Source organism: Cydia splendana, chromosome 19 (assembly GCF_910591565.1).
Source record: "Cydia splendana chromosome 19, ilCydSple1.2, whole genome shotgun sequence".
NCBI lineage: Eukaryota > Metazoa > Arthropoda > Insecta > Lepidoptera > Tortricidae > Cydia > Cydia splendana.
In genome coordinates this window covers 757,308-775,594 of record NC_085978.1, presented here as the reverse complement: position 1 = coordinate 775,594, position 18,287 = coordinate 757,308, and the positions used below count along the sequence as shown (strand labels likewise).

The window sequence follows — 18,287 nt, the reverse complement described above, 5'->3', positions numbered from 1 at the left end:
TGGCGATCACGATCGAGGCAAAAAACAAACTATGTTTTTTGTCAAATAATTAAAATTTTAAACTTTTCAGAAACTACTTACTAATCTTAACTTGTCTTGGCCCTTCACACACCATAATTAATTCAGTAACTGATGACAAGGACGCAGCTCTACGTTAGACACGGTAGCCATATCTGCATCACACTTATACGTTCCTGTTGTCACGGCCCGATTCAAACTTTAAGATACATCAATTAATAGATCTAAAAACGATATGGATTAGATATCTTAGTGTCAAATGTGACGTTTCTTCAAACAAAAACGTCACTTTCGACACTGACACATCTAATCCATATCGTTTCTAGATCTATTAATAGACGTAAGTATCATAAAGTTCGAATCGGGCAGTAAGTTACTGAATTAAGTAAGTTGTGTTAAGTTAAGTTTAACTTAATCTAAAGCCTGTTATACACCAGCGGCTGCAGATACCGTATCTCACTCGACAGTTTCGACTCGTCCCTCGCCAGCTCGTCGACCATCTCGCGCGCCCTGTTGTTGGCGTATTCGTGCTGACAGTCTTTACGTTCCACCATATTGGATAAAGCTAGGCGGAGCTGCGCGCGCGCGCCGCCGTCGGCGGACTCGGAGAGGGTTTGGAGGACGTCGGGGGAGAAGCCCTGGAATTTAAGGGGTTTGTTATTTGGCTAAGGGCCACTTGCACCATTCCACTAACCCGGTGTTAACCGGTTAAACCTGGAGAAACCATGGTTACCAGTACAATTTGACACTGGGTCAACGGTTTAACGGGTTAACCCCGGGTTAGTGGGATGGTGCAAGTGGCGCTAATATGAGTATGCTTAATTGTGCAACAATCAGTTAAAAATCAATAGGTAACAACAGGTGGTGTTATAGCTAAAAAGCGATCTCTTCCTGACAACCTTATACGTATTTAGAAAAAAAAAGTTTGAGTGAGGCAAAACAAATGTAAAAGTAAAACGATGAAAAGAATAACGGTATGAATAATTTCATTAATAAATAATCGACAATCTTACATGAATAAACCCAATAGAAAACAATCATTAATTATAATCAATCAAACAAAAAACTACAACGGTAATGAAAAACTAAATAGGACGAATGAAATACTAAACTACTTTACGTAGTACAAAAATACCTAAAGATTTGTTCACCCTGCTCAAGAAGTTAATGATCCTGGGTTCTAGTCCCGATGTAGTATTTATTTGTTTTATAAGCGCGAAAATTGAATGATGATAATGTTTCTTACGAAGTTTTGTTTCCTAGTTTTTCTATTATTTATGTATTAATTTATCACACATAAAATCGTCATCAACCTACAGCGTATCTACAACGCGGCCTTTTAAGTTTACCTTGAGACTATAATATTTTTTAACCCGATCTTAACTATGTCAGGTACCTACTACCTGCCTAAATCACGCTAGACCGGGCCGGGACTGGGCCGGAGCTACCGGCGCTTCGTTTTCTATGGAAAGTACCACGTGATCACCAATCAGCCGTCATAGAAAAATAAGTTCATTAGCGATAAAAGTTTGTACCAATCATTTTTGGTACAAGCTTTTATCGCTGACTGTACTTTTCTTACGACAGACAACAATTAGGTTGCGTTGTTTCATCACAGAGTTCCTATGGCCACCTCCTGTCTCCATCATCAGATCAGTTCGACAGTACCATATTATTGTATTGTCATCAGAACTATATACAGCTGCCAATTTTCATGACCCATGATCCTTGGAAGATGGTTAAATTAGTTACCTTAGATTCCATTACATAGTTACATACAGGTCGACCTAATAAAAGCTTGTTAATGACATGTCAGACACCTCGGCCCGGGCCCGGCCCGGCCTAGCGTAAGTCATTTTTAAACCATAACTTATCGATATATCCAAATCACGTGTCGCAAAATGGATATAATGGTATAAATAAGTAAAAGGGTCATAAAGTGTGAACATAAAATTCGGCACACAACATAAAAAGGTCTCCTGAAAATCCCATGAACGCCATATCTGTAATCTTTCACGACATTGTACATTAACAGGGTTATAACTCACAAGGTTCAAGCCATGAGCCTAAACAAGAATTTATTTTCCACTAGTTAAATTAAAACAAAAAAAGGAAACATTTCAAGGAAATTTCCCGGAAACTTATTGGGGTGTCTGGCGACCTACGAGCAGGGTCATATTTTGCCCAAACGCTTAGCTTAGCCAAGGACCATGATAACCAATATATTATAATATTGGTTATGGTCCTTGGCTTAGCTGGGTCATACAGATCACTGTGTTATGTCTTTCCTGTAGACATACACAAGAGTTAAGGGCTATAAAGGTTAATTTTCTTATTTAACCCTTATCCACGTGAAAAGGTCCTCCTTTTATTTAAAGAACTATGATAAAATCATTGCTTACATGCCCACAAGCTGTTAACTATTGCCCACAGCAGAGAAAAATGTACTGTTCAATACATTTTTCTAATAGGCAATAGTTAACAACTTGTGGGCATGGAAGCAATGATTTTATCATAGTTCTGTAAATAAAAGGAGGACCTTTTCACGTGGATAAGGGTTAAATAAGAAAATTAACCTTTATAGCCCTTAACTCTTGTGTATGTCTACAGGAAAGACATAACACAGTGATCTGTTTGACCCAGCTATACAGCGGGGAAATGCGGCCAGTGTCCTGGGGTCTATGTCCTAGGTGTCATTATGTTTCGCCGAAAATTGATTACCTGTGTAAATATTGTAAATATATATTCCTAAAGGTAGGTTATAAAAAACCGGGCAAGTGCGAGTCGGACTCGCGCACGAAGGGTTCCGTACCATAATGCAAAAAAAAAAAAGAAAAAAAAAGCAAAAAAAAAAACGGTCACCCATCCAAGTACTGACCACTCCCGACGTTGCTTAACTTTGGTCAAAAATCACGTTTGTTGTATGGGAGCCCCATTTAATTCTTTATTTTATTCTGTTTTTAGTATTTGTTGTTATAGCGGCAACAGAAATACATCATCTGTGAAAATTTCAACTGTCTAGCTATCACGGTTCGTGAGATACAGCCTGGTGACAGACAGACGGACGGACGGACGGACGGACGGACGGACGGACGGATGGACGGACGGACGGACGGACGGACAGCGAAGTCTTAGTAATAGGGTCCCGTTTTACCCTTTGGGTACGGAACCCTAAAAAGGAAACAGAATGACGAATAAAAATGACATGAATCTTTTAAAATGACATAGGTACTATCTTAGGAATCTAGGAAATTGTATAGAGCAGTGTGGCATATATTGGAACCACCGTCGGTAAAACAAAATACAAAGGTTTGTGTTGAAAAATTGTATATTTGGGGGTAAGATCATGATGAATTTCGTACATTCGACGTTAAATATACTTATGCATACTTTTCGCCATATTTTAACAAAGAAGCAAAAAGTGTTGACGCATTTTTGTCGTCGACTGTACATATACAAGCCTTACCACGACTGTCTTATCAGTGTCAAACTTACATATTCGCTAACGTCTGCGTAACTTACTTTCTATACATCTCGCTCACACTAATATGCGAGGACGAGCGATGATTGTGCATTATATTACAAAGGCAGTAACATCAACAAAAACTTTAATGACAACGACATGATAAAGGATGATGTGTCCAAACCAAATCGTACATACTTACATGAAAAACAAATATAATACAAAAAATATTATATTGAACGAAGAGCAAACTACAGAAATTTCTTTCTGTAGTTTGCTCTGAAGTTCTTAACTAAAATTGGAAGGTCTGATTTTAGTTGTGTCCCCTTTCTTGGCGGAATGAAACCGCTTTACGGCGTCGTTGTTAAACTTTTATCACGTTCACGTTAAGACGCGCGTGCCCACAACGCACTTAAATCTAACCGTAATACGGACACTATTATTGTACTCTTGTACAATCAATCAACTAACTAACTATTTTGGCTCTGTGATCCAAACATGAAGAGAGGAAGAGGAAGACCCAGAATAAATTATTTCAACCAAATAAAAGAAAAGGTTCAGGTCGTGTCATACCAGAAGGTTAAGAGGAGTTGGCAGAGGACCGGACGAGTTGGAGATTGCTCCACCGACAAGAGCACAGCTCTTAAATATAAAGAAGAAGAAGAAGATCCAAAAATAGTCTTGGCCTCCGAAACGAGCGCGTGCCACCAGTCCCGATCCTGTGCAACTTCCTGCCAATACAATACTTGTACAATCCCTGATTGAAAATCCTTAGTTTTTGATTTTTGATGCCTGATTCGACGCATTCACTGTTAATAAGTTTCAACAGTTACATCACAATGTTCTTTTGGTTTAAAAATCCTGCTTTCGATTACTGGCTTTCGTTACTATTATTTCGAAAAAATACTTGCATTTGGACACTGTGTCCTCCTCACGTTGTCCCGGCATTTTTGCCACGGTTCATAGGAGCGTGGGGTCCGCTTGGCATTTGGACTATTCATCAATTTCCCGAAACTGGCGAGTCCAAGTCTCAAATTCCCAAAGGGTTGCGTAGTGGGGCAGTGTTAACCTTTATAGTTTTGGATTACAATGGAGCCGTGCCCTTATAAAAGTGTCCGTCGCGACCAATAAACCTTTTATCGATCCCTTTGTACAAGATGCTCGGTTTTATAGCGAACGTAACTCGTGGACGATAGGGTGTCCAGTTACGAGTCTACTCAAATTCCTTTGACAATCTCACCAAAATTAGGTACATAAGGGCACTTGTACTGAACCCTAGTGTACATTTCATTCGATAACGTGACGTGCGTCTGTTTTTATATGGGATTTTGAACAGCACCCCACGTATTGGAAACTCAAAATCCCATACAAAATGACACTTAACGCAAACTCGTACGTCGCGAGTACGTCACGTCACGCTCTTGAATGAAATTTACACTAGGGTTTCAGAACCACATCATTCAGCCATAGGTAGATACTCACAGTTGCAATCTTTTTCCATACCTATCCATAAAATACGTAGCTGAACGGATATTTAAATTTATTTTGTACTATAATGTAACATTGTAAAATGACATGTAATATGAATTATTATTAATTATACGAATATGAATATTACCTAGTGTACTTTATCATCTATAAATTGTTCCCTGTCTGAGAATTCAATATGATGTTGACAGTTTTTATTGATCTAGTGGAGTACACATTCTGCGATTCCCAGCGGATTCGGACAACCGTGAAATTAGGTTTACATTATGTTTATGGTTATAGAAGATTCAGGAAAAAAATAATAAATTTGTTTGAGATGGAAATGGAATGTTATGCCATTAGGATTGGGACTAGATAACGTCCCCTTTGTTTCAACTAATTTATTTTATTAGGATTAGTGGCGACATGCTATTTACTTTATTTTGTCAATGAGAACAAAATGTAACATAATAACTCACAATACCTACATACCTAATGTTTTATTTTTAGTTACAGAAAGCAGGTGGTTTTGAACGATATAAAAATATTCGTAACGTAACGTTAGTAAAATTATTCCCCGTTTATGTCCCGTTACTTTTAGGTACTGGAAATCATGAGTATCATACTGACCAAATCGGCCAATCTATAAATATTATAGTTAATAGGTATTAAAATACCTATTAACCTTAAAATGAATAATGACTATGATATTGTGATGATAAATCGGCTTAAATTGACTCTTATAATAGCTTGTGGTTTTAAGTTTTTAACAATGGTTTTGAGACTTATTGTCGGTCTGATTAGATCTACTTAGTGTCCGGAAAAAGACTCATTGTAGGTACTTACTTAATGTATTTCATTTAGAGGGCAACATCTTACAATTTATTGGTCATATATGGTGCCTTAGAGAAAAAGGAAACAACTAAAAATTAGCCAAAAAAGCTTAGGATTTTAGGGCCTGTTTGAACTACGCGTAAAAGCATCAATATCAAAAATTAATTGTGGTCTAATACAGTATTTTAATTTACAGACACCTCAGATTACTAAGAATTCTGATTAGAAATACACTGTTTTATTCCTTTGGGATGCTCCCGAGAACCTTGTATAATTAATTAAAGCAATAGGAATAGGAACTAAACAGGAAGGAATGTTTGCATTCGATGCAAAGTTGCACCGCCGGGAATACTTGATTTCCCTGAGGTGAGGGTATATTGATTGCTTTGACGCTTTACCTTTGAATAGTAAATAACTATTTAGATACTGTATTAATTGTAAGATTCTAAGAAACTAGAGGAGTTATAGTTGATAAATTTCATAAAACGCTTTTGTTATGCTTGTATTGTCGAAAAAAGTAAATATACTCACATAATAATCCGAAAGCCTCTGCCGCTTTGCCTCCCTGCTTAGAAGATCATACAACAGCAGCAACCTCAAATTCGAGGCACTCAGCTTCGACCCTCCTTTATTCCCCTGAGGCCCAGCCCTCACATCCTCGATCAACCTCTCATCATCAGGATCATTCGCCAGTTTAATCATCTCCCTTACACTTGGTGATAAATACTGGAGATTCTCTTCCCAATCATCAAGCATCAAACTATCTGAGCGTGATATCTTATCGACATCAGCTTCAAAATGCGGTGGAAGAAGATGCGACTCTGGACTCGGTTCGATTAGTGGCTTCACTTCTTCTTCATGTATAGAGAGTAGAGGCTCGTTCGTGTTGGTTTTCTGTGGCTGGATGACTGTGTATGGGGCGTTTTGGTTGGGGGGGAGGAGGTAAGTGCGGTCGTTGGGTTTGGGGGGCGCGAGGGGGGCGTAGAGGCCGGGCTTGTGGTATGGTGTTGTTTGCTGCCTGTAAATAAGAAAGTTGACTTTTATTATCGTTTATATTTTTAAGTTCTTGCTTTGTTTGGTTTTCACTTTTATTTCTTGTATAGATATAATTTATCATAAATACGAGTGTAAAAGACTTTGCTTTTGTAGTGGCAAAGTGTGGAAACGCTGCTATTACAAGTCATACTTTTATTAGAATGTGAATTTTTGGTAGCTACCACACTATGCCATTTTGCAAGTATTGTTTATACACTCAAAACGATTGAGCTTTGACTCTGAGTGTGAGCAAAAGTACATAATTAAAAATTAAAAATGACGCAATCTTTTTTATTACAAGAGCGAAGAAAAGAGTTTCAAACAGATATCTAAGTCATATTAATAAAAAAATCTTCTTTGCCAACTTTGGCACGGAAAACTAAATTCTTAGTTACTCATAAAGTTTCCCCAGCACGGGACAAAATTGGATACCATATTTCAGTAAACTTTAAATTATTTTTTCTCCTTAACGTCTTTCGTTAACTTCAGTTTGAGGTGAAATATTACTGCAACTGCACTGCAGTGGCAGTAACTCAGCAGCAGTTGGCCATTTAACACGCAAAGTTTAACAAAGAAACTGCATTCAAGTCGGAAAGCGCAAAAAGGCGGGTTAATATAAACGTTGAAATTGGAAAAATTTCTATGTATCGAATTTAGCAAGAGAGAGATGGGTCAAACAGATCACTGTGTTATGTCTTTCCTGTAGACATACACAAGAGTTAAGGGCTATAAAGGTTAATTTTCTTATTTAACCCTTATCCACGTGAAAAGGTCCTCCTTTTATTTAAAGAACTATGATAAAATCATTACTTACATGCCCACAAGCTGTTAACTATTGCCCACAGGAGAGAAAACTAGTGTGTTATCGCGAACAGCACATTTTTCTAATGCTAGAAAAAACAAACTATAGCTAATCAAAGTAATGTATCATCCATCTTTATCTATTTATACTGAAACTTGGTATAAAAATAATCTCTGAAACCATCTAAATTCTAAACGAGCATCATATAGGTACTTATGAATTAATAATATAGAAAGCGTGAATTAAAGTTTCAAACTTGCTATATCCTCTATTTACAAAAGATCTTAACCGACAACACACCCATATTAATATATTACCTTTTGTTATTACGCAATTTGCAGCAAAGTTTCAACTTTATGGAAATAGTTGAGAAGCAAGGAAAGTTGGTGTTAGAGACCAGTTAATAATTATTATTTCTAATCTAACGAACAGCGAATCTAAATAATTATTTACAGCTACGTATGCTATAAAATGACTAAGTACATTGTTTTTGATAGATATAATTTTGAGTGGCTTTTGTGCTAAAAATTAACGTCACAGGTTGGTATGATGTTAAATAATATTTAATTAATTTAATATTCCATAAGAGCTGCATACTAGTTCAACTTTGACACATTATACTTATTACGATACAAAATTAAGGCCATGGAACAGTCGTGTTATAAGTTATTTTTATCTAGAGCTGAAAATAATATCAGATTTAATTCCAAACATTTTTGGTCATTCATAAAGCCCAAAACTGATAGAAACGATACCGGTCTTCCTGACACTTTATTTTTAGATAATAGGTCAGAAAATGATGGTCACTCTACAGCTAATTTATTTAATGACTTTTTTCTATCTGTTTTTGAACCCATTGTAAATACGTCGAGCTCACTTGATTCCATAGAAAATAATCTGCCAGTAAGCGTTATCAACACCGTTGAAATCACTGTGCCATTGGTCGAGAAGCATCTGAAGATGTTAAACGAGTCAAAGGGTAGTGGGCCCGACGCTATTCATCCAGTATTTCTCAAGCGTTGTAGTAGCTCTTTAGCGTTACCGATAACACTATTGTTTAATGGTTCTCTGAAATCAGGAGTGTTACCCAAGATCTGGAAAAAATCAATTGTAGTCCCTATTTTTAAAAAGGGTGATAAACGAGACATTAAAAACTATCGTGGCATATCAAAACTATCAGTTATACCTGAACTATTTGAAAAGATTATTTATGATACTCTATACCCAACAGTTAGACCTTTACTGATAACCCAACAGCATGGTTTTATCAACAAACGATCAACAGAAACAAATTTATGTGAATTCCTGGATTACATTTTAACTGCCATGGATGGGGGCTACCAAGTCGACGCCATTTATACAGATTACTCTAAGGCTTTTGACAAAATCTCCCACTCCATATTACTTAAAAAGTTGGAACACTTCGGCATTCATGGCGATCTACTCAGATGGCTTACATCTTATTTGCGAGATAGGACACAAGCTGTAACTGTTAAAGGCTTTACATCCAGTTTCATCCCTATTACGTCGAACGTCCCGCAGGGTTCCCATTTGGGACCTTTATTATTTAACATTTATATTAATGATGTTATACACTGTTTTTCACATTCAAATGTATTACTATATGCGGATGATACTAAGATTTTTACAGTTATTAAATCTGAAGATGATTGTTTCAAGTTACAGGAAGATTTAAACAGACTAAATATATATTGTACAAATAATAAACTTTTCCTGAATATTGATAAATGTTCCATAATTACTTTTTCGCGGAAATATCAGCCCATACATTTCAAGTATAAGATAGGTACGCAAATACTAAATAGAGTTAACGAGGTCAGGGACTTAGGAGTATATATCGATAGTGAGATACAACTGACGTCTCATGTTGACAAAATTACGTCTAAAGCCTATCGAATGCTCGGGTTGATCCTTCGACAGAGTAAAGATTTTAAAAATCCCAACACAATACTTCTCCTCTATAATGCATTTGTTAGATCGCATTTGGAATATGCATCTGCAGCATGGAGCCCCCTATACTCAGTACATATAAACTCAATAGAACGAATTCAAAAAAAGTTCCTTAATCGTCTTAAATATAAATTCAATTCCTTCGTCTATGATAATTTAGAAAGTCTTCAGATGCGTAGAGAAAAGAGGGATATCACGTTCTTATATAAGATTCTGAATAATATTGTTGACTCCCAATATTTTGTAAACAAATTGTCACTTAGATGTCCAACCTTTCGTACCAGGTCCACTTATTTGTTTTCCATTCCGTTTAGTCGTAAAAGATATGCAAACAATAAGTATTTAGTAAGAGCATGTAGTACTTATAATAAGAAATATTTACATATAGACATGTTTCACTTAAATCCCACTAAATTTGTATCTGCAATGAAAGTAACAAAAAAGAAAACAAATGATAATAATAATAAATAATTATCAAACAATGATCACTAACTTTTAATGCAGCAAATCTGTATAAAACGCTTCTTCTTCTTGAATGTTGTAACTAATTAACTTGTTCCATACATTTTGTCATTAATTGTAGTCTTGTCATTTGGTATTCATTGTAGTCCTTTGTCATTAATTGTATAATCTTTAGGTTTAGTTTGTAATTGCCTTGTTAATTTATATAAGTGCATGCTACTTCTCTCAGAGCAATAATTGTGTTACCCACAAGTGGAAACTGTTCTGGCAATTGTATTAACTTAATTATTTTAACTATATGTGTAATTATATGCTGTTTGTTTCCCTATGCAAATAAAAAAAAAATATATATATATATAAAAAATTAAGCAATGCAAACGTTCATAAAGCCTGACAAGATTCTTTGGCCTTTCCTTTAAATATAGTGGATTATTAGTAGTATGTACTATGCTATAACCCGCCTATAGTATAATCACCAATTGACTTCACAAACGCATTTTTTAAGTATTGCCATGAGCAGTCTTTATTTTCAACAGGTCTCTGTCATTGCCAATTAAAATTTAGTTACAAACTAAAGGGAAAGGGTGAACGCGATGAAAGCCTGGCCAAGTTTGTATTTCATAGGTAGATTGTTAACCGGGTAACAATCATAGGTAAGTGTGTAAGATATTGACGATTACTTTGTAAACGTGTGTTTAATAGTTCTCGAAAATAGTTCTAGAAACGATACGGATTAGATGTGTCAGAAGAAGAAACGTCACATTTGACACTGACATATCGTTTCTAGATCTATTAATTGACGTATCTTAAAGCTCGAATCGGGCCGTTATTTTGTATTTTTTATAAAGTAGGTATCAGGCGCATAAAGGGACAAAAATTGTTTTAGTATGAGTTAAGGTTGTGCGACTTTCCTGTGGACATCATTAAACAAAGGAACTCTTTCGTACAACTTTATCTTTATCAGCGTTAAAACTATCTATTTCTTTTTTTTCTACTTCGACGTATATTAGTCTTCGAAAAATGTATCGATCTCCTTAACTTTTGTAGTATCCACAGAAAACGCCGATTTTCCCGAGTGTTTTTGACCCATAAAGCTAAAGAAAGTAAAATAAAGAGTAGAAAAAGTAATATATTATACAGTGAAACCTGGATAATGGATATGGAGGGTGACCGGCTATTTTGTGTCAATTAACCAGGTTTTTGCTCGCTACATTATTTCAATTACAGAGGTGATAATAAGTAAGACTCGTTTCAATAATGGAGGTAATAAGAAGAGCTAAAATAACGGATTTTTTAGCACAGTGTCAATTATAGAGATCTTATTCTTATTCAATTACAGAGGCAAAATTACGAAAAGCACTAAAATCTAAATTGAAAGTATAGAGGTTCCAGAATTTCAATTATAGAGCCCTTTTGGTCTCAAGGGACCGGGACCGGACCTTTAGTTGCTATTATTGAGGTTTCCCATTTATCCAGGTGCCAATTAACCAGGTTTCACTGTATCATTAAAAATAGAAAAATAGAGAAAAAAAGAAGGAAGACAGCAGAAGACCATCACCTAGTGGCACCCGGCCTGTTGAACGGATACGTATTGACATACACCGCGTCCGGCCTCGCCGTCGGTCTGCCCGTCGTCATCGGCCTACCGGTCGGCCGACTGGTCGACTTGGTCGGTCGACTGGTCGTCGTTTTGGGCTCGTCGCGCGCCTCGAAGGCCATTTGGTCGGTGAGGTGGGCGATGACTTGCATGGCGACGGGTAGGTAGGAGTCAGAGAGTGCGACTTGCTGCTTCGCTGTGTGCACCTGGAGATTTAAAAGAAAACTGTTAGCGCTACATCTTACCATTTCATATTCCAGTGAGATGACTACATGGCAGGTGGACCAAAAATGCTAAAGGATTGGCGACCGCTTTTGCATGAAAGAAGTTATCATTGGGTGGTCGACATTCGGAGCATGATATGAGGATTTTTATCGGAAAATTAATAAAAGAAATCATATGATAGAATTAATTCATTTCAAAATGTTAAGTATATGAATATATACAGTAGCAATTCATTTCAAAATCTTATATGAATATATACAGTAATTCACGTAATGTCAAAAATCTAAATAAAAAAAAAATCAAAATTATTTATTCAATCAAGAGTAAATTACAGATAACATTATAGTATTTAGTACCTCTTTTTAAGTAAATTATTACCTGTGTTAAGAGGTACTGCTCTTCTCTTATTTTAACAATAACTCTTAATTATATTACAATAAAATCTAATGAAATACAAACTAACATAACGTATTCTCTTGAAATAATATATAAAACATGAGTTCGGTATCTATGATCTATGTATGATGTATTTTTTATCCTTTCCTTTTCGTATTTATGTGCATTGGATGTATGTATATAAGTAAATTTATTCAATTTCAGCAATTTTTAGTAATATGTTTTCTATATTATGGTATTATGTTTTCGACTTAATCCAGTCCATTATATATTTTTTGCATTCATAATAAGGTAAATGGTAAATGTTTATTTGTTTATTGATGAAGTTATACAATTTAGTCGATCTAGTGGTGTATTATTGTCTACTCGCAAAGGTAGTGTTAATAGACGTGGTTGGTAAAATATTATCTTTTCTTCTTCTATTTTGTACAATGGATTTAAAATGCAAAGATTTGTGCCGTCTTAAAGTGGTAAAAAGAATGTATAGTTTTCTAACAGATAAAACGTCGGATAGCTTATACAGGTCTATGGTAGGGTATCTAAAAGGCTTGAAATGAATTACTTTTAATAGAGATCTTTGAGCTCTTTCAAGTTCTAGAAATTTCATTTTTGTGGCGCCTCCCCAAACTGGTATACAATAAGTAAGGATAGATTGAGCTAGGGTTAAATATATCTGCTTCAGTAGGTTTTTGGAGGCTATGTGTCTCAGGTTTTTAAAGATCCAAATTAGTTTTCTGGTACGGGACATTATTAGCTCAGTGTGCAAATGCCAGGTGAGTCGTTGGTCAACTAAAATACCAAGATATTTAGTATTATCTACTTTCGAAATAGAAGGACAGGAACAATTTTGTGGATTAATGCATGTATGGATTTTGATTTTGAAATCATTACTTGGTTGAGAACTTTTATAGTTTGTGAAGCAGATATAATTGGTTTTAGCTGTATTAAGTGTAAGTAAGTGAGAGTTAAGCCAGTGAGCTACTATGGATATAATGTGAAATCAATATTGTAAATTATGACTTTTCGTCCAAAGAAACTGAATTAAAACGATTGTTGATAAATTATTAACGCATAAGGGCCCAATTAACTCGTAGTTAGAGTTATACCAAGATAAGTCTGCAATTTTGATGGCACACGCAGTGCAAGTGTTATTTTAAACGTCAAAGTTCTATGAAATTATGACGTATAAATAACACTTGCACTGCGTATACTATCCAAATCGTTGCAGACTTTTCTTGGTCTAACTCGAACCATTTAGGGCGCCTGTACACGGTGCCGCCTCCGCGCCGACACCGCACCGCCGCCGCACGGGCTCGTGTACGCGGTACCGCCTCCGCGCCGACACCGCACCGCCGCCGCACCTCCGCGCTATGTACACGAGATACGTAAAGCCCGCCACCGCGCCGCCGCCGCGACGCCGCCGCACCTTCGCGATATGTATGCGGCAGCGCGGCGGTGGCGCGGCGGCGGGCTTTACGTGTCTCGTGTACATAGCGCGGAGGTGCGGCGGCGGTGCGGTGTCGGCGCGGAGGCGGCACCGTGTACACGCGCCCTTATACAGGATTACATGTACTGTGTAAACAGTTATAAAGGACCAGATTTAAAAAAATTGACGAGTAAAGCACCATTGTCCATAAAATATTCTAAAATTGAATATGCCACAACGTCTTTCAAGCTAGTTTATCACAACTTAGGCCGTATTTCTTCTGAGCTAGCTGTCAGTGGGCATTTGTGTGTAATCCCTTAATTATAAGTCGCCATTTTGTCGGAGGCCCTTAATTGCATCTGTCGTTAGCCTTACATCTAGTAATTAAGATAAATTACTTTTTGGGTATCTTTCCGATGTGATCTGACTTCGCTCTTTGGAGTTTGGAGTAGGTCAGTAGAAGTGGGTGACAAGGTGATTGATTTTATATGTAGTATTATCGGCGGTATTGTAGATATTATTTTTAACAAGCAGAAACGTCGGCGAACGATGCTATTAAGCTTAGGATAAATTTAAAAGTGGAAATTTACGGTCTTGGGTGAGACTTGAACTCACGGCCTCTGGATCGATACTCCAGCGCTCTGCCATCTGAGCCACCACGTCTGAGTGCAACGTCGGCGTGCAGTTCCCATACAAGTTGCAGTCAGGTTGCAGTCCGTCTGTACCGACTCTAATACGCCTTTTCCATTTCATTATTACACCTCTTTATTCAACTAGGTCACAACCTTCTAAGTCCTAGAGTTTTGAATGTGTAACCATTTTTAAATCCAATGTTGTTCAAAATTAAATTTGAATTTGTCCTTTTAACAGAACATCGAGACTTAGAAGCCAACGTGAAATATTATACTAAGCACAAAACCGGCCAAGTGCGAGTCGGACTCGCGCACGAAGGATTCCGAACCATTCCGTATTATCGAGCAAAAAAACGGCAAAAATATCACGTTTGTTGTATGGTAGCCCCACTTGTTTTTCTGTTTATTGTTTCTTGTTATAGCGGCAACAGAAATACATCATCACGGTTCATGAGATACAGCCTGGTGACAGACAGACAGACAAACGGACAGTGAAGTCTTAGTAATAGGGTCCCGTTTTTACCCTTTGGATAGGGAACCCTAAAAACGCAAAAGTTTATCAAAAGGGGTCTATATTAATTCGCATAACTTAATACTCCTAATTAAAATTGGCATAACCTATATTACGCATAACTTCTAAATCGCTTAACATTATTCCGCATAACTGAGTACGCATAACGTAAATTGTCATATCAACGATGACTTGGGATAAATATAATAAGCATAAAGTTACTTTGCATAATTATTACATTGTATAAAATATAAAAGGCAAATTAATAAAAATGTACACAGAGCGGCTCGAATTAAGGTTCAGTAGGTTCAGAGAACGAAGTTTTAAGTAAAAGTAGCGCTTTTTGAGATCACAAAAATATCACAATACGGTTGCTAAAAATATAATTAGCAATCTTGCGGCCTTTCTCTAGGGACTTCAGCGATTTAAATCCTGAGTTTTTGACTTTTGCTCGATAAAAAAAAAATTACTAAAATAGGTCTAAAATGCACATCAAAAAAATTGCACAAAATAATCAAAATATGAAAATTATTTCTAAAACCTAAAAAACCCTACAATTTAATAATGTTTTACAGCAACAAGATTATTATTTGTTACAAAAGCTTTGCTTCGTTTCGCTCGATCCTGCCTTAGCCTTGTGAACCTGACCTAACCGAGTTGGTTTTGCCCTGATCCATCTAATTCGCTTGCTTTATTAAATTATGCTAATTCATTTTGTGCCAAATAAAGTTATAGTTAATAATGTTATGCATATTTAAATTATGCGGATTCATTATTATGCGCAATGAGTGTTATGCTTTTTTTTATATTATGCCTGTTCAATGTTATGCACAATTATGTTATGCCAAATCTGTTATGCGAATTCATATTATGACAATTAATGTTAGGCGTATTAAGGGGCACCCTATCAAAAGCGTAGCTTTTAAATACATTAACATCTGTACCTCTACGCGTGTAACTCCAGACTCATACATTACTAAACTTTTACCAGCCTTCAAAGCGGTAAATTAATTCCATTTAGAACAAAAGGCACCCTTTTATCAAGTATGGCTACAGGGTTGTTCAGCCCCTATTCAGGAGTTTCATAGATTAGAACAGCTAGTTCCCTTGAGTTTAAAAATGCTACAAAAAAGTATATTGCTTAAATGTTCATGCAAGGCTTCATGTTATTTACAAAAAAACTCTGTCCATAAAATTTATCTTATTTTAAAATGAGAGCGTATTTTCGATTGTATGGGAGCTGTTTTTTGGTAGAGGCGTGACTCTTAAAAATCCCAAATTGAATAGTTTTTTTTATAATCCTCGCAGTTCAAATTAGTGGGCGTGAGATGTAGACAATAAATAATTATTAAATCAACTTGAACTTTTTAAAGTTCCAAATCGCCTACTCTCGGATTCATTTTTCTATAAACCTTTTCATATCACATGTGTAATGTATCAGTACCTAGAAGCGCTGATGGCCTAGCGGTAAGAGCGTGCGACTTTCAATTCGGAGGTCGCGGGTTCAAACCCCGGCTCGTGATGAGTTTTTCGGAACTTATGTACGAAATATCATTTGATATTTTCCAGTTGCTTTTCGGTGAAGGAAAACATCGTGAGGAAACCGGACTAATCCCAATAAGGCCTAGTTTCCCCTCTGGGTTGGAAGGTCAGATGGCAGTCGCTTTCGTAAAAACTAGTGCCTACGTCAAATCATGGGATTAGTTGTCAAGCGGACCCCAGGCTCCCATGAGCCGTGGCAAAATGCCGGGATAACGCGAGGAAGAAGAAGTAATGTATCAGTACCTATGTAGTTACATATAGGTACATTAGGAACACTTTATTTTTAATTGCGTACACCCATATCAGTAAAATCCACCCGCATCTCCCCTGACCTACAAGCGTTTTTCGCAACCGTTCCCTCTACTCGTATCTTTCACGTAGGAAAGTTGGCCACAAAATGAATATTCATTGCTATCGTCACCTCACAATGGCTTTGGGATCATTTCTCTTTCGGTTTCGAAACAGCTGTTATCTATGCTAAATACGTTGAGTTTTGTCAGGATCAAGTGCTGTTTGGGTTGCCGAAATATTTGAGTTCATACTTATAGCGTTGTGTACTATAGTGGAATTCGTATATAATGACTCCGCTTAATACTGACCAACCGCTTACTATGACTTAATTACTGTGCGAAGTTTGGTTTTGATTCTCAGTGACAAGTTGATAATTGGTACAAGGTTAATAAAACTCATCTCTGACAGAGGAATTTGAGATTAATTTGGAAAAATTAACAAAAATAAGAAGTAAATCAACTATGCTTTATGAACTCCGCTTAGTATGACGTGTTTGTCACTTCCCTTCGATGTCATTATATGCGGATTCTACTGTACAAACCTTATTTTATCAGGCCAATTCGAACGTACGAACAAGTACCGTAAGGTCGGGGTACTTTAGCCCTTACAAGGCTACTTTGTCCACCCATGAAAACCCATTTAATTATATAATAAATTCTTAAAAACGCCACTAAACGCTTTTACACAAAAACAGATTAATCACAATGTCATTTTTAAGAATTAAAAAAAAAAAATAGAATATTTGAATAAAATAGGTTTTCATGGGTGAATAAAGTAACCTTGGGGAGCTAAAGGACCCCGACCTTACGGTACGACCGAAATGCACGATAACTAAAGAACATGATTCAAATACACTTCAAATATCATTCTGATGCCAGTGTAGGTACAGTCAGCAAATACAAATGTGTAAGCATAAGCTAATAGTCATTTGAAAATTAAAATATCTTTGCAATGTTATCTTTTTGATAACATTGCAAAGATGATATTTTTGAATAGATAACTAATCTATTCAAAAATATCATCTTTTTAAGTGGCTTTAACTAATTAGGGCCACCGGCCACTTGCCCTGGCCCTTAAAATAGTAATATTTATCGATTGACTTACCACATTGAATGTGATGACCTGCACACATATGGCCAGAAGTGTCACCTGACGAATCATTGTTGCAATCTGAAAATAAACAAAACACAATTCACACTCTCTGTTTAAAACGTATAATATAACTAAGTATCATGAAGTTTCAAGAACCATACATATCTAAGCCTATACTATTATATATATCTAAGTCTGGTACTAGTTTTTGTAGCTAGAAATTGTAATAGAAGTGTTTCAGCTAAACTATAGATTGCAACATGACAAATCTTTGAACCTATTCCGAACTCGGTAACCTCCGCCCCGGCCTGTATAAAAAAATACGTGTTTTTTACTTGTCAATTTTTCAAGGCAATTTGAGTCGATTTATTCGTATAATGTTGATTCTACGGTGTCGTGGTGTGTGTGTAATGTGTATACTGCTGTATTGTGTTAATATTATTTATTTTATTTTATAATTAAACTTTATTGCACATACAAAAAGTACAACAGGTAGACTTAATGCCGTTATAGGCATTCTCTA

General features: G+C 36.4%; 1 protein-coding gene across 1 annotated transcript; it reads right to left on the bottom strand.

Annotated features, from left to right (window-relative positions):
• Positions 1-434: 434 nt before the first annotated feature.
• Positions 435-17,837, bottom strand: LOC134800295 (uncharacterized). Its single transcript, XM_063772798.1, has 4 exons — positions 17,777-17,837; positions 11,611-11,855; positions 6,314-6,800; positions 435-656 (listed from the first exon to the last, which is right to left on the bottom strand). Exons 1-4 carry the CDS (start codon positions 17,831-17,833, stop codon positions 435-437), a joined length of 1,011 nt encoding a protein of 336 aa, XP_063628868.1. The 5' UTR covers positions 17,834-17,837.
• Positions 17,838-18,287: the final 450 nt, after the last annotated feature.

Coding starts and splice junctions, on each gene's coding strand:
- LOC134800295 (XM_063772798.1), bottom strand. CDS start 17,833: ATGATTCGTCAGGTGACACTTCTGGCCATATGTGTGCAGGTCATCACA. Junction 11,856..17,776: donor AGGTCATCACATTCAATGTG/GTAAGTCAATCG, acceptor TTAAATCTCCAG/GTGCACACAGCGAAGCAGCA. Junction 657..6,313: donor AGAGGCTTTCGGATTATTAT/GTGAGTATATTT, acceptor CTTAAATTCCAG/GGCTTCTCCCCCGACGTCCT.